The 19838-nt window shown below is 36.7% G+C and overlaps 4 protein-coding genes across 6 annotated transcripts; 2 read left to right on the top strand and 2 right to left on the bottom strand.

Annotated features, from left to right (window-relative positions):
* Window positions 1–1838: 1838 nt before the first annotated feature.
* Window positions 1839–5106, top strand: LOC118040282 (uncharacterized). Its single transcript, XM_035047174.2, has 6 exons — window positions 1839–2000; window positions 2108–2162; window positions 2506–2556; window positions 2914–3005; window positions 3082–3159; window positions 4586–5106. Exons 1-6 carry the CDS (start codon window positions 1945–1947, stop codon window positions 4734–4736), a joined length of 483 nt encoding a protein of 160 aa, XP_034903065.1. The 5' UTR covers window positions 1839–1944; the 3' UTR covers window positions 4737–5106.
* A 1674-nt stretch (window positions 5107–6780) lies between these two features.
* On the top strand, window positions 6781–10801 carry LOC118040135 (UDP-glucuronate:xylan alpha-glucuronosyltransferase 1). Of its 3 annotated transcripts, none has more exons than XM_035047008.2 (5): window positions 6781–6923; window positions 7061–7184; window positions 8236–8433; window positions 8857–9485; window positions 9570–10801. In XM_035047008.2, exons 2-5 carry the CDS (start codon window positions 7132–7134, stop codon window positions 10601–10603), a joined length of 1914 nt encoding a protein of 637 aa, XP_034902899.1. In that variant the 5' UTR covers window positions 6781–6923; window positions 7061–7131; the 3' UTR covers window positions 10604–10801. The 3 variants fall into 3 exon arrangements, with proteins under 3 accessions (XP_034902899.1, XP_034902903.1, XP_034902905.1); XM_035047012.2 differs by having other exon boundaries at window positions 9573–10801; XM_035047014.2 differs by having other exon boundaries at window positions 9588–10801.
* A 1952-nt stretch (window positions 10802–12753) lies between these two features.
* Window positions 12754–15552, bottom strand: LOC118040234 (probable pectinesterase/pectinesterase inhibitor 51). The gene is made up of 2 exons (XM_035047036.2): window positions 14457–15552; window positions 12754–13649 (listed from the first exon to the last, which is right to left on the bottom strand). The coding sequence occupies exons 1-2, from the start codon at window positions 15550–15552 to the stop codon at window positions 12964–12966; spliced, it is 1782 nt and encodes a 593-aa protein (XP_034902927.1). The 3' UTR covers window positions 12754–12963.
* A 12-nt stretch (window positions 15553–15564) lies between these two features.
* On the bottom strand, window positions 15565–17704 carry LOC140954151 (probable pectinesterase/pectinesterase inhibitor 51). The gene is made up of 2 exons (XM_073410384.1): window positions 16285–17704; window positions 15565–15704 (listed from the first exon to the last, which is right to left on the bottom strand). Exons 1-2 carry the CDS (start codon window positions 17351–17353, stop codon window positions 15682–15684), a joined length of 1092 nt encoding a protein of 363 aa, XP_073266485.1. The 5' UTR covers window positions 17354–17704; the 3' UTR covers window positions 15565–15681.
* Window positions 17705–19838: the final 2134 nt, after the last annotated feature.

Raw genomic sequence — 19838 nt, forward strand, 5'->3', positions numbered from 1 at the left:
TCTATAGTGCCCGTTCTGCATGCAAGAAAATGAATAATGATCGGCGACTATGAGGGGGAAGAGAATTACTTGAGATGATGATCTTAGATAGCTGAGCTGACGATGATGCTAGTGACTATTCTCGGTGGTTTTGCGGTGACACATAGTGGTTCCAAGTGGCGTTGTTGCTGTTTTTTCTTCTTCCCTGTGCAAGAGGTCCCTTTTTTTCTCCCTATTATCTTTTCTCTCTGTCTCTCCTCTTCTTCCTCCTATTCTGTCCTCCCCCTCTGTTTCTCCTCCTGTCTCACCGGCTTTCTTCTCAAAATTTCCTTTTTGTTTTACTCTGAAAACTCTCCTCCTCCGTCTGCTTGTCCGTTCGTTTTTTTAAAACAAAAATCCTCCTCCCCCTGTTTTATAATCTTCCCTCCTTCCTCCCTGTTGTCTTCCCTTTCTCTCCCCTGTCTCTCAAACAAATCACCTCCCCACCTTCTGTTCTCACCTTCCTCTCCTCTCCTTTCTCTTTTCTTTCTCTTTCCTCTTTTCACTCCCCTTCTCTCTTTCAGGTTTATTTTTTTTCGACTGATCTCCCCACCTCACTTTCCTCTGTTAGGTAGTATTTATAGGGGCAGGGGACTCAGGATTTTTTTTTTTAGCTAGGTTGACTCAGGATTTTTTTTTTTTTTTAATAGGATATTTTTTTTAAAATTGGATTTATTAAAAATTTAACTTTATAATTTTTTTTTCAATTTACTTTCTATGAAATTATCATGGTGTCCTACCTAGATTTTGCAAGTTAACTTTAGTTTACTTAAGTCATTTTTTATCATTTTTTATTTGATTTGTTTTTCAATTTAATCATTTTACATTGGGTTGGTTGATAATTGAGCTTTATAATTATTTTTTATTTTTTCTATTAAATTATCACGGTTTTATTACCTGAGTCATATGTTAGGCTAGTTTACTCAAGTTTTTTTTTAGTTGATTTTTTTTTCAATTTAATTCTTTAATAATATTTGGTTGATTAGTTATTAAGCTTCATAATTTGTTTCAGTTTGCATTTTATGAAGTTATCTTAGTCTCATTACTTGGGTCATGATTTGATCAATTAACCCGGTTTGACTCTAGTGATTTTTTATCTTCTTTTTAAATTGATTTTTTTTTTATTTCATCCTTTAACATAGGTTAATTTGGAGTTAAGATTCATAATTTTTTTTATTTGCTTTCTAAAGAGTTATTTAAGTCTAATGACCCATGTTTGATAAGGTTAACTTATGTTAACTCACCTCTTCTTTTATAGTGTCATTTTGTTTTTAATTTTATCATTCAATATTGGGATTAATTGAAATATGGTTTAATACAAAAAAAAAATTGTTTTTAATAGGGTTATTAAGGGTCTCAAGACCTAAATAACAGGTTAAGCCGAGTTAATTCGAGCTGATTTAATATATTGTTATTCTAATATTTTTTTTAAAAAAAACTCTTGATTTTTTTGATTTAAACTATATTTTTATCAATTACCCTCTTGGTTTATTTTTGAAGCCGCTAAGTTGATTATGTCATATTAAATTAATTTTTTATATAGTTGAAATTTTTTCTGCTACTAAAAAAAACTTGAATATTTTATTATTTAAAAAAAATTTATTTAACCTGCACCATTGCGCAAAAATAATGGAGATTGATAAAACGAATTCGGCTTATATTTGCATTATTCGTATAACAAAATTGAATTTTACTTCAAAAAAAAAAAAAAAGACAGAAATTCTAGCCCAGCCCAACTTCATTGAAACTTGAAAAAATCAATTTTGGACTAGCTGAAGCCGAACTAAAAGCCCATTCATACTTCAACAGTGAAACTTTGCCTTCTTCACTGCAGCTTACATTACCAGTGCGGTCTTAGGATCTCCGGTTAGGGTTTATCTTTCCTCTCTCTATAACCGAGATTTTACCACTTTCTCTCACTAGAAAATGACTAAATTCAGAAAGCTAAATCGACCCACCGGTCACCGTATGTCCATGCTCAGGTTCTTTATTTCTTCCTTTTTTTAAAATTTGGCTCTAGTTTTTTTTAATTAACAAACAACTTTAATTTAGTTCGATTTTCTTATGATTATTTGTTTTCTATTTTCAGAACAATGGTGTCCCAGTTGATTAAACACGAAAGGATTGAAACCACTGTTGCAAAGGTAGGATTTTTTTACTCTACATTTACAGGGTTTTTGTAGGGTTTATATACCCATATGGTATATTGGCAAGAAATATTTAATTTGATTGTTATTTTGTTGATTTGAGGTGGAAAAGTTTTAGGTTTTTTCATTTTTATTTGATTTATAAGGTATTTGATTGAAACATTGAGTAATGATGTTCCAATTTATGGGTTTAGCTGATTTTGTTAAAGTGGGAAAATTTTGTTTCGTTCAATGGATTTTTGGTAGTGAATGATACGAATTGAGGGCGATGAAAGAATTTGTCCGGTATTTATGGTGATATGATTTTATTTTATTCCTTTTTTTTTTAATGATTCTGCAGGCAAAAGAGATTCGACGTCTTGCTGATAATATGGTACAGCTTGGGAAAGAGGTGTGTAACAATTTAGTTATATAAATCAGAATGTTTTATGGTTAGTATTGATTGAGCATGCAAAAGGTTTAGAATGATCAACATTATTGCTGACATTGCTAATTGTTTGCATTATAACAGGCAATTTGCACTCGGTATCTTGTTGTCATTGCTTGTCCTCAAGTTACATGAAAATGTTGATTGTACTGAAGATGTTATGATTAGAACAGGCAAATTGATTTGTAGATTAGTATAAAGAACTTTTTGAAAGGAATCATTTCTTGCAGAAGGGAATGAGCTATATCTATTTTAAAACTCATCTCTTTGATCACATGCCCCCTTTCATCCTTACCTTATTCTGTTTCGTCAAAATTACAGGGTTCCCTTTGTGCCGCAAGGCGTGCCACTGCATTTGTTAGAGGGGATGATGTCATTCACAAGCTATTTTCTGAAATGGCTTACCGTTACAAGTAAATTTTACCTGCTATTATTTCTTCTATAAGTATACTTTAACAGAAGGGCTTATGGAACATTTTGGTGTTTCAGGGACAGAGCAGGTGGTTACACAAGGATGCTTCGAACTCGCATAAGAGTTGGTGATGCGGCACCAATGGCCTACATTGAGTAAGACTTGTCACATCTCTTGCCACTCATTATTGCACAGCAGATGCACTTTCAAATTGGATGAACTATGACGAAAGTGATTGTATTGATCTTTCTTTTATGAATATTAATTGATCTTTTGTGGTAATGATGCTAATACAAGTGATGGTAGTCTGAAACACAACACTCGCATATGAAATTACAACACCTTTTTCTGTTTCCACTGAGCTTTATTTATTGTGAAGAATTTCAACATTGAATAAATGATCTGATTTTTGAAAGTAGCATCTTCCATATGAAACCAAGACGTTACTGAGATGAAAGAAAGTTGCTTTCTAAATGCATATAATCACATGAAGGAAACATAATATAATTGCCTATTTGTGGTTTGTGAACTTTATTCCCCATAAAAGATAGATTACATTATAAATGCTGTCAATCTCATCTTACTCAATAGTCTGACAACTATTGCCTTCATCTCTGCAGCACATGCAGAATTGATTTGCTATAAGAGTTCTATTACTTGAATTAAACTCAAAATACAAAAGCTAATGATAATGACAATATCAAAAGGAAACCTATTGGTGCTAGTTCTGGAAGTAAGATCAATGTTAATAGCATTAAAATTTTAAACAACAACAAGGATAGGATTGTCTTGTTGACATCCTTACGGAGTATTGCTAGCCTGCCCGCTGTTTCTCTATCCAAAAATCAAAGGGAATTGGAGGGCTTTTTTGCTCTAATTGCCTTGGTTTTATATTTTCCCTTTCAGACGATGCCTTTTTCTCTCCATTACATAATTCTGTTTATTTGCACCATCAGTAAAATTTTCCATTATCTAAATAAATAATTAAAATTACAGCATCAGAACCAAATATTAGATTGTCTATTCCCAAAGCTGAAGTTTTGTTGTGTCACCTTATAAATGTGTGAAAGGACTCTGGGAGGTGTTTAGTTCACCAGTAAATTTTAAGTCTTTGCAGACTCGTGAGTTGATATTCATGCTATTATAGGAAAAATGAAATTTGAATTTTTCAACTCATTTGATCATTAAATTATCCTTGCTAGAAGGTTTTATGTCTATTTGTTGAAGGATATTTTTTCCATAAAAAGGGGTCAGAGATAGCATTCACCAACTGGTATAAATAATTAAAAAGCATTTCTCAGATACAATGAATAGCCAAATGCATGCTTGAGATTACATCTTGCATGAGAATAACTTAATTTTGAAGTATATCGAGGATGAGGCCTTTCCTTTTCAAATCTTTCAAAGGGGGTTCACAAAAGCTGTTGTTATAATCTTTGACGTAGTGAAGTAAGCAAATGTTTCCCAAGCCAACATCTGGTGCTCTTTTGAACAGTTTCATTAATTGATGTTTTTTTTTTTTTCTGAAGTTTGTTGAGGGTAGCCTGGTAGTTTATTCTTATATTTTTTTTACACGGACAGGTTTATCGATAGAGAAAATGAGCTTAGACAGTCCAAACCGCCAACCCCTCAACCACCACAGAGAGCTCCTTTGGATCCCTGGACAAGATCACGGCTTACCAGGCAGTTTGCACCCCCTAAAGAAGAAAAGAGCTCTGATCCTGAGATATGATACAGAAATCATTGATCTCCGGTTGCAGCATTGTGCTTCCGCTAATCTCTTTGCATCTTGATACCTGCATAATATGAATGCAGCACCATTATGCCTCACTAGTTGTTGCCCCATTTTTGGGAGAGCATAGATTAAAAAAAAAAAAGGGTCCCAATATGGATAAGAATGATTGTTCTTTTCTTGCTATTGCAGAACGGTGGGTTTTGCTGTACAAATTGAAGGGTTAATTGTAGAAGGTCCCAATATGAATCAGAATAATGTCATCGTTCAAGAATTTAGAGTTGGATACTTTGATTCAGTTGAACTATGCTCTGACCTTGTTCTATTTGCCTTTCGATGCCACATGTAGATCTAGCTCAAGTATTTTCAATTTTACCGGCTCTGAGTTTTGACCAACAACACCTTATAGGCATGCTTAGCATGTCAACTGTCTCAAGAACAGCCAAATCTGCAACCGTCCTTCGCACCCACATGAAGAAAATTGAATTAAAAACGAGAGAAGGTTTTGCAATTCAAGAAAACAGTAAATGAGGATGAGGAAAAAGCTGTGCGCGAAGTACAAAACTGGCCAATCATTTCTAACTGTTCTCTATTAAAGTTACCTAACCCTTAGCAATCAAAAGTTAATTTATTTACCACCTTCCAAAAGTTTTGCCATTGTACTTTAGTGAAGGTCATTGTAAAGGTAGCCACTCCACAAGAAGCCTTTTTCAGTCCTTAATCATGATTCACAAGCATTTTGTATTGGTGGGAAGCCCCTAATATAAAGGTAACAACAACCTTACAAAAAGATTGGCTCTTTCTTTTTGACTTCGCGCATAATTTTTGTTCTCTACTCTGTTTGGAGATAAATCGAAGTTGAGAGAGCTTGCAATATACGGTCACCGAAATAGGTCACAACTCACAGAATGTCAGTAGACTACGAGGAGGTTGGCAATTTCCCAAGATAACTAGTGCCCCAAAACCAAAGGGATTAATTATACGATGAAATAGAGTATAGCATTGGTCAAGGGCACACCCATTTCCATGGAAGGTGTAAAGAAAAAAATCCGAGTCTACCAATTGCTCGGTTGCTTGGCTTCAAATACAATTATACGTTCACAGACAGAGACATCAATCCATTCCAGTTTCGGTATATACAAGTATTTATCTGTCGAAACTATATAGGTAATGCATGGAAGGGATGGAGTAACAGAGAGATACGTAGCGATAGGTGCAAGGATTCTATCCTACAAAGAAGTCCCACCTTCTTGTTCAACAGACAAGTGTGTTGTCATGGTAGTACAAAGGTGTCAGTTCCTGATTGGGCAAGTCCCAGTTGAAACTTTGAAGTGAATATTGCTTGCTATAATGGCATGATTATTCTATAATCATGCCTTATTAGCCCTTTTTTGCAAGATTCCATTGTCACTTAAAAAATGGGTTTATTTAGTGCTGAATTTCTTTGCTTAAATATAAAGGATAGAAAAGGGGTGGAAATGGGAGCTAAAAGGCTTTTTTGTGACGTTAATCACTTGTGCATATCATTGCAAAATGTTTAATCAAATTGATTAATATTTAGGAAATTAGTTCATGGTTTTACAAAGCATGAGAGGAGAACAAAGGGATGTGGAAAATTGGGTTAACAGTCAATTTTTCTTCTGTTAGTGAGGGTGCTACTTTTATGATAATCACTGAAGAAGCATTAGTAATGTTCCCCAATATTTTGGCAAGTGAGATGGGACATTTATATAATTATTTATTATTGGAATTAAGTAAGATAGGACTTTTATTTTTCTTGTGATGAAAAATGAGATGGGACATTTGATCACCTTCAATCCCTTCCATATCTATCATTAACCAAACCAATTTGTTTTCATTAACCTAATCTAGCAACTACTTCCAAGATGATAGAAATACCTTCCTTGATCTTTTGTAATATTATTGTTTTAATCAGAACTCTAGTTTCTTAGTGTTTTGTAAGAAAAGAAAAAATAGAGAAAAGAAAATAAATAAATTTGGTGACAACTAAAACTTGAAAATGAAATTTTTTTAAGTGAAGAAAGGAAGATTCAAATGGACGTTAACTCTGTCTATATTGACTACTTATGCTACCTCGCATATGCTCTCAACCTGCCTTTCCTTGTGCCACTCTCACCATCTTTCTATTTCTAAAAAGGCTAGAAACTATAATCATCATAGCCTAAGGTTTGCTTCACCAATCCCCCTCCCTCGTTTATAGGGAACTTCATGAACATGTTCTTCTTTTCTTTCTTTTAAGACTTCTTGTTCTGTGCCTGGTAATTGCTTCTTGAAGCTTAATGATCCCTTCATGATTCTTGCAGGCTTTCTTATTCATTAAAGATCACATGGTGCAACCCTTGTTGCTAAGAACTTAGAGTCATTAAGTTGAGCAATGGGTGGCTCACCGGGTTCTGTTGAAGCTAGGCATAGATTATCTGCATCTTTGTAAGTTCCAGCTAATTTCTTTGGTTTCATGCTACTTAAATTTACATTTTTTTTCTTCCTTTTCTTTTCATTTTCACAGCCTAGTTACGTCAATTTAGCATGCATCATTTTTCACATTTTTTTTTTCAAATATCTATATCCTGTTCTGGTTTGCTTTGGTGGAAAATGCGTTGTTCTTGATTTGCTCCATTACTGCAATATATTGTACGTGCATTTGCACTCTGATTTGGTTGCATAATCAATCATACCAGAATAGAAATATTTATGGATTCAATGGGTTTTTACTGCTGTAATTGGTCAATGTAATGGACTTCGTAATGTGATTAGTTTAATTACTTCACATGAACTAGCATTTGAATCAACCAGTAAGTACTCCAGTCCTAGTTTTTTATTTTCTCAAATTTCCAGGCATCTCAAGCTCAATTCCAAAACACTATCAATGCTGAGAGATACTTTTTTTTCACTGATGTGACAAACTGATAGTTGATTTGAACTTCTTATCTGCTGAATCAAAGTAGTGGTTAAAGACATTGCTTCTGTCCTAATCCAACTATATATGTATGGAACTTGATTATATTCTTTCAATGCAAGTCACTTGGAATAGAGAATTCCCAGAAGGAAAATGTGTTGTATAACTATAGCATGCTTTGGTAAATGGTGAGATTAGACCTTGCAGCGGTGTCTCTATATTTATGTGACTGTATAGTAAAAGGGAATCCATCAACAAGAAATAATGTTATGGAAATTCTGTGTGATTCTTACAGAATGTTTCTTATAGGCTGACAAATGCAAGGGAAACTTTGCCGTGGTAAATGAGATTGTTCCGTAGCTAATAAAGAAAATACGGATGACCTACCGATAAGGAAAAGTTAATTATTCATTCTGCAGATAGATATATAGTTTCCAGCTGCATTTAGAGCATTTCCATGTACAATCAGATCATTTTTTCCTGTTCATTGGTACTTTCATGCCGGTTTTCTGCTACTCATTCTGTTTTCTTTAATCTTTTTTCCTGATCGCGTTTTTTGTTTGCAAATTTCTACTCAAACAGTGAAGATTTATACAAAAGAAGGTTAACAAGAAGTAAGGTTAAAGGTGTTGAAAAACCCTTCAACATCCCCATCCAAGATAGAAGTTCTTGTTGCAAGTTTCCACTAATCAAATTTATCCTTGTGGTCATTATCGCTGGCACTATTGTATCCCTCTTATATTCTCCAGATGTGGATCAACTGTCTCACTCAGGTTCAAGGTACATTTCATGCCTTTTCACCTGCTTTTGGACTCTCAGATTTTCATTCACCTGTTGTGATTGTGGTTCAAATAATTACCTTATGTTGTGCAGTTGGTGCTGGTTCTTACTACATTTCTGGTAAAATAGTTACAATGGTTAAAAAAGAAAATCTTTCTGATTTTTATGCCTGAACTAGATATCCTTTGTAGAGGTGTGCTCTAGTCCGATCCCATGCACCAATGTTTTGAAGGGATTGAGGGAAAATCTGTTTCTTAAATTCTCCAACATGGTTGATCTTGGAAAAACTTACCTGATATCTGTTATTTCAATATAGCTGGCCAAATATGCCAATGCCGCAGTGGCAACAAGAAAAGTCATTTGGAAATGAAAATAACCTGAATCAGATCTATAAGAATCTAAAATTTTGTTATTTTGACGCAGACAAAACTTTGTGAACAGATGGATTTGGGGAGGATCAGATCCTAGATATGTTTCAGATTTAGATGTGAAATGGGACGATGTGATGAAAGTCATTGAGAAGCTGGGTGAACAGAACGACTATCAGGGAATCGGTCTTCTAAACTTCAATGACAGTGAAGTCTATAATTGGAATCAACTTACGCCTGATGCTACACATGTCAATATTCAACTAGACTATGCTGACAAGAACATGACCTGGGATTCATTATATCCAGAATGGATTGATGAGGAGCAAGAAAAGGAAGTTCCTGTTTGCCCATCGCTACCGAAACCTGACACTCCTAGAAAACGACTTGACCTCATTGCTGTGAAGCTTCCTTGCAGAAATGAGTGGAATTGGTCTAGAGATGTCGCTCGGTTGCACTTGCAGCTAGCAGCAGCAAGTCTTGCAGCCTCTGCCAAGGGGTTTTATCCTGTTCATGTGCTTTTTATCACGAGGCGTTTTCCAATACCGAACCTCTTCTCATGCAAGGAACTTGTTGTACGAGAAGGGAATGTTTGGTTATACAAGCCAGATGTGAATGTTTTGAGACAAAAACTCCATCTCCCAGTTGGCTCTTGTGAACTTGCACTTCCTCTCAGAGATAGAGGTCAGTTATATCCAAATTCAAGATTTTTTTTCCATTTAAATGTAATAGACTTGTGATAGACAGAATTCCAAAACTTTTTTAAAGCAGCACGGGCCTATTCAGGGAATCCACAGCGAGAAGCATATGCAACAATTCTCCATTCTGCTCATGTTTATGTCTGTGGAGCCATTGCTGCAGCACAAAGCATCCGCTTTTCAGGCTCAAATAGAGACCTCGTAATACTTGTTGACGAAACTATCAGTGTTTACCACAGAAGTGGACTTGAGGCGGCTGGATGGAAAATCAGGACAATCCAAAGAATAAGGAACCCAAAAGCTGAGAAAGATGCATACAATGAATGGAATTATAGCAAGTTCCGGTTATGGCAGCTGACAGATTATGACAAGATCATTTTCATCGACGCTGATTTGCTTATACTTAGGAACATTGATTTCTTATTTGGCATGCCAGAAATTTCTGCAACAGGGAACAACGCTAGTCTTTTTAACTCAGGTGTAATGGTCATTGAGCCTTCAAATTGCACATTCAATCTTTTGATGGAACATATTAATGAGATCGAGTCCTATAATGGTGGAGATCAAGGCTACTTGAACGAGGTCTTTACATGGTGGCATCGTATTCCAAAACACATGAACTTCTTGAAACATTTCTGGATTGGTGATGAGGAAGAGGTTAAACAAAAGAAAACTCGCCTTTTTGCAGCTGAGCCTCCTATACTCTATGTTCTTCACTATCTTGGCGTAAAGCCATGGCTGTGCTTCCGAGACTACGATTGCAACTGGAATGCTGACATATTTCAAGAGTTTGCAAGTGATATTGCTCATGAGAAGTGGTGGAGAGTCCATGATGCAATGCCTGAGCAGCTGCATCAGTTTTGTTCCTTGAAATCAAAGCAAAAGGCACAACTAGAATTTGATCGTAGAGAAGCTGAGAAGGCAAACTACACGGATGGTCATTGGAAAATCAAAGTTCAGGACCGCCGCTTAAAGAAATGTGTTGACAATGTATGCAATTGGAAGAGTATGTTAAAACACTGGGGCGAGACGAATTGGACTAACGATGAATTCTTTAACCCATCGCCACCAGCTATCAGCACAGCATCTCTTCCTGGCTTGTGAGTTACTAATTCCCATTAGGCTCGCCATATTGATATGCCTCTTTAGTCAAATGAAACAGAACACGGATGATGTGATTCTTTGTTTTTTCCCCTTTTCGAAGCATAAATTTTCTAGACCGCTCTCTGTTTCGAGATAGAACACCCCTTTGATGTTTCTGCAGCCGAGTTGTATAAAGATTTGAGAGAGTTATTTGGTTTTTGTGCTTTACACTAGTATAATTTTGTCCATGTTTCCATGACCCATCAAGTTTTATTTACAGAAACCAGACTTGCAATGACAACTCCTTGCTTCTAAGTGATTCTACGGTTTAGTGAGTGTTCGTGCAGGGATTAGCCCAAATACATGGCAATCATAAACAGGGAACATTGTAAATTTATCTGTCTGTTTCGGTTTCTTGCAATGACAACATTGTATCCCTCCATTAGAGGCCATTGCAAAGACTACTGGAGTAAAGCCTCTCACTATTTATTTATTTTTTCTCCACATCTTCTAGACTATTAGATTCACATGTCTGCAGCCTATGGTGTCAAAGTAATTGAGACAAAGGCAGCCGCATGCCATATGTGACCTAAAAGTATATGTGAAATCTATTAAAAAGTCCATCGAAGTAGTGGGGCGGCAATTTAGGCTGGCAATAGTATGGGACAATTTGATGCTCCCCACAGGATCCATAGACACAGCTAAGACCCATTACAGCACAGATTGACTAGAGGGTGTTGATTTTCACATGTGGTGTTGATTCGTGGAAGTAGAGAATGCTAATGGGAACCGGACCTACAAATGGGTGGGTGAAGAAAAAGAAATATACTAGTTAAAGGAAAGAGGTGTGGAAGTGGGAAGATGAAAGCTTGACCAAGCAAGTGGATGCCAGAGGCGCAGAGTTGACTGTAACAATGGGTTTCCGCCATGGAGAGGAGAGTAGACACCGATTAGGCCACTTCAGGCACAAAGTGGAAAGCTTGCGCAGACCATCTTCAAGCATGACGTAGTCATCGCACTTACCAAATCGTAAAGCTTAGGCAAGTAATTTTACTCGCATATGCTATACAGCAGAAATATTGACATAAAATATGAAGAACAGTGGGACATATGCGGACAATTTGTTCTTACATCACAATTAAGAAACCGATGACAGACCTTTCGGCATCATGAGATAGCAACTGAAACACGGGTTTAACAACCTCCACTTACTAGAACCACGCGTATGCTGTTTGCTCATGTGATTTGAAAATGGCATGCAGAAAACTGTTCCTTGATTAGGACAACAATAGCAAAAGACAAGAGTGGTCTTGACTCCTGCTCAACTAGCCTCACATGAAAGCATCTTGTAGAAAAAACTGGCCAGGTTAGTTTACCCCTCCGTCTCTGTAATTTTCCATTCCATGAAACGGGATTAGTCCTTATCTAAACAGATGTTTGACTTCGAGTAGTTTTTTTTTAAAATATTTTTTATTATAAAATATATTAAAATTATTTTTTTATTTTTTAAAAATTATTTTTAACATTAGCATATTAAAATAACTTGAAAATATTAAAAAATATTAATTTAAAAAAATTAACGTCTACACTTTCAAAAATTTTAAATTTTCAAAAAAAAAAAAAAACTTTGAAAACACAGAGAAACTGAGCCACCTCAGTTTGTGCTCTATCAGTTTTTTCCAACTGATCATGGCTGGTCTCTAAAGAGTACACGGCAGGGATAGTATCGCGAAGAAGAGAAGAAACATAATCAAATCAAGCAACTCCATTCAGTTTCCTTAACTGCACAGCAACCTTTACCCTGCAAGCAAATAGAAAAGTAGAGTGGTATCATTACAATCATCAGATAAGGTTTCTGATGACACTCTCGCTTTCACCCTTTTTCATGACTGATCATTGATGGATCTGGTCCATCCAGTGAACTATTACAACGGAGATTCTAGAGCCCATTTCTACATTAACCATCAAAGTTGATGATTAATCAGAACCATTGACAGATGATTAATCAGAAAAATTGACAGAATAGGTTAATACACATCTGATTCTACAAATGAATCAAGAACACTGAGTACGTTAGATGACAAAAATTCATAATCATCTTTGCATCCATTTTCCAGGGGTTCATATTTATCTGAAAAGAAAAGAAAAACATGTGTGGCTTGCAAACAAAAGAGGAATTAACCTGAGGATAATCAATTTCTGCATACAAGTGCTGTTTATATAAGTTATTGATAAAGTAACCATCTCATATTTGGGGAATCTTGTCACTCATTTCACAAGTTTTGTAATTACAAAGGGATCCATCCCCCACCAACTTGTATCTAATTCGACAAGTTCTGCTAACATACTAGGCAGACGGCATTATTATTGCGACTAAACAATCAAGAAGATGTTGGAATCCACTCATCTCCTTGAATGAAATTCTGTACTGAATATGTAGCTACATGCTCTGCAGGAATTTGACTACTCCATGTTACTCTCTGAGACGAATCAGATCCTGGTCCAGAATTCTCAAATTCTCCATAATAAAGTGTTTTAAGTGCAAAATCCCCACTCCATGGCATCCACCCTTGTGGTGTTAGAAGAGCTTCCAAGTTACAGTGTATAAAAACAGTCCTCGAGAATTCCTTCCATGGCCTTCCCAAGAAATTCTTGTGCACGCTAGGCTTGCTTCTGTATAGTGCCATGTATTCCTCAGTTCCATTGATCAAACAATTTTGAAAGACGAAACCTGTTGATTGGGCAGGGTCTGTCCTGCCATGTGCGGTGACCGCATTGTTTTCGCCTTTTTCTGGCTTTACTTGCCTTGGACGGATTAATATCTGGCAATCTTGAAAAATTGCAGCTGAGTTTCCGAAAATGAAGTCCACATTCCCCTCGATGTGGCATGATTTGTAAAATTGGCGGAGTGAATGAGCATATAAAGTGTCTTGATTGCCCAGAAATTCACAGTTCTCTATAATGGACAGATCACTATCCGACCTGAAAGCTACTGCTTGGTGGGTGGGGGCTCCTGCTGTGTTCTGGATTGTTAGACCACTGGCCATAAATCCATCACCAAGAACTCCTGCAACAAGTAATAGAACATATCAAAACAATGACAAAACAGGGTGAGAAATTCATCCCAAAAGCTATCAATTTCCATTTAAAAAAAAATATATCACAGACACATCAGCAAAGTTCTTTTGCTCATGGGTTGAAGATGCCAAGAACTTCAAATTTCACTCATTATACTTCTCCAGAAATTGGACAAGCAGCAGTTGCAACCAAGATATGATTTATCATAGCAAGCAAATACCTAATTACAAGAACTCAAAAAGATTATCCTAACAAGATGGCAAAACCATAATCTAATGAACTAGCACCCTTGGAATTTTTATTTTCATTTGGGATCAGAATGATTGCTATCAGAACCTAAAGTCCCCGACACATGGTTTTCCAGGACTTGTAGCCTCAAGAATGGTAGGCAACCCATGTGCTTTGCTATTCAAGCTTCACATTACTTTCCTAGTTTCCCACAGGAATTAAAGCAACGTCACCCTATGGGATGCCGGCCATGTGATAGGATATTACAAAAGGTCATCTTGGCTCAAATATCAACTTATTCTTGATAATTAACGACTAAGTTAACCTCTATTACCAAATATTACCAATCAAACACTAGATAATATACTGCTCTTAATTCAAATACTGTCCAATGGAATTAAAGCTATGATTTCCCCAAGACTACAGCCACAAATAACTAGAAAGTTGCGAGAATCTTCTACTAAAAAACACTGTCGGCACTCGTAGGATCCACTCATCCATTTTTATCACTTTCACCACCCGCACCATTTCACAAACTCTAAACACAGTTAAAACAAGATAAACTTACCTACTGTAGCTGACTCATAAGTAGTTACTCCAATCTGACCGACACTCAACGACCCGGTAATGACACTCTTGCCCATCCCATCACCCAAAAAGACCACATTTTTCTTCTCAAGCGGAACCCTAACAATCTCCTCGTAAACCCCTTCCTTTATATGTATCACAAACCTCCGGTCCATGGCGTTATCAGGTGCCGCATTAACAGCTTCCTGCACCGTTTTGTAGCATCCGTTATCTTTACTCTCATCCTTACACACCGTGGCATCCGCCGTCAACTTTGATGGAAATCCACCTCTGAAAAACCCCCGTACACTATCAAGCACGGAATCCTCCCAGAACCCGTCCCTTTCGGTTTGGGGAGGTCTCCACGATTCCGTTTCATTTCCAAACAAATCATAAGACACCGTCATGCTTAACGCATTGCTAGTTAAACCAACCAAAGACTCCAAGAACAACAATGTTTCATTGATCGGCTTTGAGGTACTATTACCAGCGTTGTAAATCAGACCTCCATAGCAATCATATTGATAAGAAAGACCCGCACTCATCCAAGCGCGAGCATTCTTGATCTCTCCACGTGTCAAGCTCTGGTTGGCTGATGAAATCCGGTACTGCGAATATCCCAGTACCTCTAAACAAATTTTCGCAGCAGTGGTGATGTTTGGGTTGGTAGTTGATGCTAGGAGAGAGTTTAGGATTGACTTCGCAGTTGTGAGGTTTCGAGAGGAGACAAAGATCGCAGATTGGATGACTTGAAGTGGGGTTGGGTTAGGAGGGACAACATTGGCTTCTCCTAAAGAGGATTCGCATGTTTGAGGATGTTGCGTCGCATTGCAGGCTAAATGGATATCAGTCTGAGTTTGTCTTGTTGTTATAGGAGCTGGTATAGATGGAAAGAGTTGGGTTTGCGGTGAATATCGGTGTTCTTTGTTGGTCTTTGAAGAAAGGGTAAAGAAGAGAATGAGAGAAACAAGGGATAACAAAAGGACAATAGCGATGATGATAACAAAGCATTTGGATTTTGAGCTTAAAAATGGTGGTCTATGGCCAAAGTTGTTGAGTGGTTTTGTTGAACCTGTTGGTGAGGATGGTTCTGCCATGATGGTAGTATGGTGATTCAAAGCTTTTGCTCTTGAAGGGTGCTGCTATGTAAAGAAGATTTGAGCAAATGTGAAAGCACCGCACCCTGTGTGATAATTTGACTCACAAGAAAGAAGGATAGGTTTTGGCTATGGAAGGTAACTCCTGTCTCCTGTCATATTACAAATTCAGATCCACAACACTTCTGCTAAAATCGCAACAGCTCATAAGAAAAAACTCTTGATTCTTGGTTACCTTTATGAGAGTGAATGATCAAATTGGTCCACAATTTAGAAATAAATAAAAGGCTGCCTACTTTCTCCTCCTTGTATCTCAAATATCAACCTATCAGCCGAGCCAAATAATGATCACAATAATGGTCTCTGGCTACTTTAACTAGTCCTCCTGTGCCACACCTCTCCTGCTATATCAACTCATTGATTGCTTTTTAAGTTTATTTTTTATTTTTTACAAATATATTAAAATATTTTTTTTATTTTTGTCATTATCATATAAAAATCATAAAATAAAATCAATTCGACGTATTTTCTACGTAAACATGCCACGAACATAGTTACGGTCATAATTCTTTCTCATGTCAGGCCAATATACAGGAAGGCAACAAAAAGACTGTTCCTGCAAGTGAATGCTGATTCAGCATGCCAAATGTCATCACACTTGGCATGATGAGTCAGCATCCGACAGATGCAAAAATTTACTTGAAAATAACAAGTGTTAAAAAATGAACTTACCAACTGTTGCTGTGTTGTAAGTGGAAATCCCAGGCTGGCCCACAGCTAGTGACCCGGTAATTACTGTTTTACCCATCCCGTCTCCTAAAAACACCACATTTTTTTTCTCTAACGGCACTCTAACTATCTCATTGTAAACTCCCTCCTTTATGTGGATCACGTATCTGTGTCCCCACTCATTATCCGGTGCCGTATTCACCGCCTCCTGCACCGTTTTATAACACCCGCCATTACTCGTGTCCTTGCACACCGTCACATCCGCTGTTAATTCAGACGGAAACCCACCCCTGAATCCCGAACCAAAATCCCCACCCGACCCGGGAGCTGACCCGAGCTCCCAGACCCCGTCACGTTCGGTTTTTGGTGGGCCCCATGACTTGGTCTCGTTACCAAAGGCATCGTAAGAGACAATCATGCTCAATGCATTACTAGAGAAAGCCATCAGAGTGTCCAAAAACGACATCGTCTGCCTAGTGAGAGACGTGTCATTAGCGTACTTCAAAGCGTTGGAACAATCGTATTGGTACAGCAAGGCAGCCCCCATCCAAGCCCTAGCGTCCTTGACTCTTCCACGTGGCAAAGCATCATCCGTTGATCTTGTTATGCGGTATTGTGAATTGATTAACGCTTCCACGCAGTTTTTCGCGGCTGTTGTGCGGTTAATATTCCCTGTGGACGAGTCTAGGATAGACTTGACCATTGATTGGGCAGTTTTAAGGTTGGTGTTGGAAACAGAGATTGCTGATTGGATGATTTGAACTGGGGTTGGATTTCGAGGAACATTAGGGTTAGACAAGGAAGAGACACAAGTGTCTTGAAATCTAGTGGCTTTACAAGCTTGGAGAATCTCAGGTGGAGTGGTTGAGGCAGATGAGGGTGGTACATTTGGTCTGGGTTTTTGTTTTGGTTTCGCGGGGTGGTGGCTGTTTGTCTTTAAAGTGGTGGTTGAGGAGGGGGAGAGGGAGAGGAAAAGAAAGAGAGAGAAGAGAGAGAAGGAGAGCAGTGAAGCCATGGAAATGTAAAGAAAGTTTCTTGGTTTTCTTGAATGTGTTGTTGATGATGTTGTCATGGTACGTATTTATAGTGATGGGGATTTTGGAATTTAATGTGTGGAGTGGAGTGGAGTTATCAAGGATTGAACTTTTGTGATTCTATCGAATTAACAGGTTTTGGTTTCTTTTAGGGTTCACGGGATCAAAGGATTCACGGGTTGATTTGTCCACTGCCTATGAACTTTTTGTGACAGAGAGAGAAGAGAGAGAGAGCGGTTACAATGAGTCTGTCACGGGGTGGCGTGGTGATGGAAGACGAAAGTGGATCAATATGGAAGCTATTGGGTGGGGTTTGCTTTATTAATAATTGAAGCAATTCGTGCAATAACGAGGCGGAGGGCAAATCCTCCACTCAAAGGTGGTTTTCAGAGATGGTTCGGACTCGAATATTCAGAATCACACTCTCTTCTGTTTTTTTTCCCCCATAAAAACATAAGATTTATAAATATTTTTAAAGCAAATTTTATGTTTTTATGAGATGAAGTAATATAATTAATAAATGATTTTATTTAATAGTTTTTTCTTTATTGAATAAAAAAGAAAACATTCTGTCGCCAGAGCCATTAAAAACAATTTTATTTTCTTACGAAATGGATTTTGACATTTGTTAAAGGAGAATTTTGAGTTTTTTTCTTTTTTATTGGTTGCCTAGATATCGGGCAAAATACATAGCGTAGTTGTAATTTCAAAATTCTATTGGATGCTTCTTGTGTGCGTGTGTATTTTTTTTTTTTTTTTTTAATCTTTTGCCAATTTGCTGGGGTTATGGTATTGGGCCCTTGTCTTAATAAGAGAAAATAAAAGGTTATCCTATTGGATGGGCTCAATAGAAATGGGCCAGAAAATCTTATCCGGACCATCTTGACAGCTGAACAGGGACTGTTCAGCATTTTTATTTTAAAAAAAAAAAAAAAAAAAACTAAAAGTGTGAAAAATAGTTAGAGTGAATTAAAAGGGTTTTTTTTTTTTTAATTAATTTTTTTAATGTTTTTGAATTAATATAATTGATATAAAAATATTTTTTAAAAATAAAAAAAAAATATTTCAATACATTTTTTTCTCAGACATCCACTTTGGCTCCTTCCTCGTTACTTCTTCCTTTCCATTTCAAAACCTAACACAGGGGTTCAAGCTTATTGGAGGAATTGATTTTATATATATATATATATATATATATATATATATAACAGAGAACAAATTTGAATGTATTTAATAATATTTATACTTTTAAAATTAAAAGCTCTCTCAATTTTCAAAACATTAAACTAGTAATCAAATGTATAAATTGCAAGCATGAAACACAGATCAAAAGGATGAAATCATAATCTCTGTCTTCATTCCAAATCCTTGACTGAAGAATAAGCTTGGATTATAAACAATTGGATAAATGTTGATCCAACCGAGGGTTATATTCATCTTTGTGAAGCGTTTTGTTTCATGATCATGCAATAATATATTTTAAAACTATAAGTTATGTTTGAAAATAATATAAATTAAGTTTTGAAATCTTATTTAATAATTTAAATTCTTGAATTGAGTTTGAAGTTTTACATGTTATTATAATCTGAATAACTAAACTTTTATAACTTCAAATCTCGTCATAATTAATGGTACAAGCTAATTAGTTTTCACAGGTATGGATGTTATCAGAGACGAAAGAGGTGAAGAGATCCATTGTAAGTTAATTAATTTTCTAGAATCGAGATGATCCACGGAGAAAAGTATCAAAACAAGAATGGGCCATACGTGAACAGCCGTCCACGTGAAACACCATGCAAACTGGTTCCTTGAGGTTCAAGCCAGTAAAGTTTTTTCTGCTGCATACAGAGATAAAAGGTTTCTGGGTTTTCTGTCGAGAGGGTGATGCCTGAAATAATCAGGATCCATGGGAGTTTTTTTCCATGATTTGCAAACGCACCTGCATTGTGTAAGAGATGATTTGGTAATTCAATACATGATCATGAAGTCTTGAGATGCAAAAGATTAATCTCCCCCTTCGGGTTTGATGTTTTCATTTTCTTTTTTATCAGAGATATATATTCCTTCAATGTGCAAAAGATTAATCTCCCCCTTCGGTAGACAGTTTCAAACAACTCTCTATTGATGGCTACTTAAGAAAACTTCACCCTTCAACTACAGGTCGAAAAAACTCCCTTGTAACAAGTAGAAGTTCTGCATTAGCAGAGAAGACATGGTGGAATCTATAGTGGATTGGGAGTATCCAAAGTAAGCTGATTTAATGGAAAACTAGTTTGATGAGATAAAACTTGTGCCTTTTTTTCCCTGTTCATAAGATACCTATGGTTTCTTTGGATAAAGTTCTCATGATACAGGGATGGCAAGACTTGGGAATAATTCATTGCTCGTGCCATCAAAATTCTCCAGCGGATGGTACGAGCTTCGGAGATCAGACAACCCGTTTTCACTGCTTAATCCTTCGCCAGAGTTCATAAAATCACCAGCTGAATAGTCAATAGGGTAGGTTCAAAATTCTTGAAATTC

Source organism: Populus alba, chromosome 7 (assembly GCF_005239225.2).
Source record: "Populus alba chromosome 7, ASM523922v2, whole genome shotgun sequence".
In the NCBI taxonomy this organism is placed as follows: Eukaryota; Viridiplantae; Streptophyta; class Magnoliopsida; order Malpighiales; family Salicaceae; genus Populus; species Populus alba.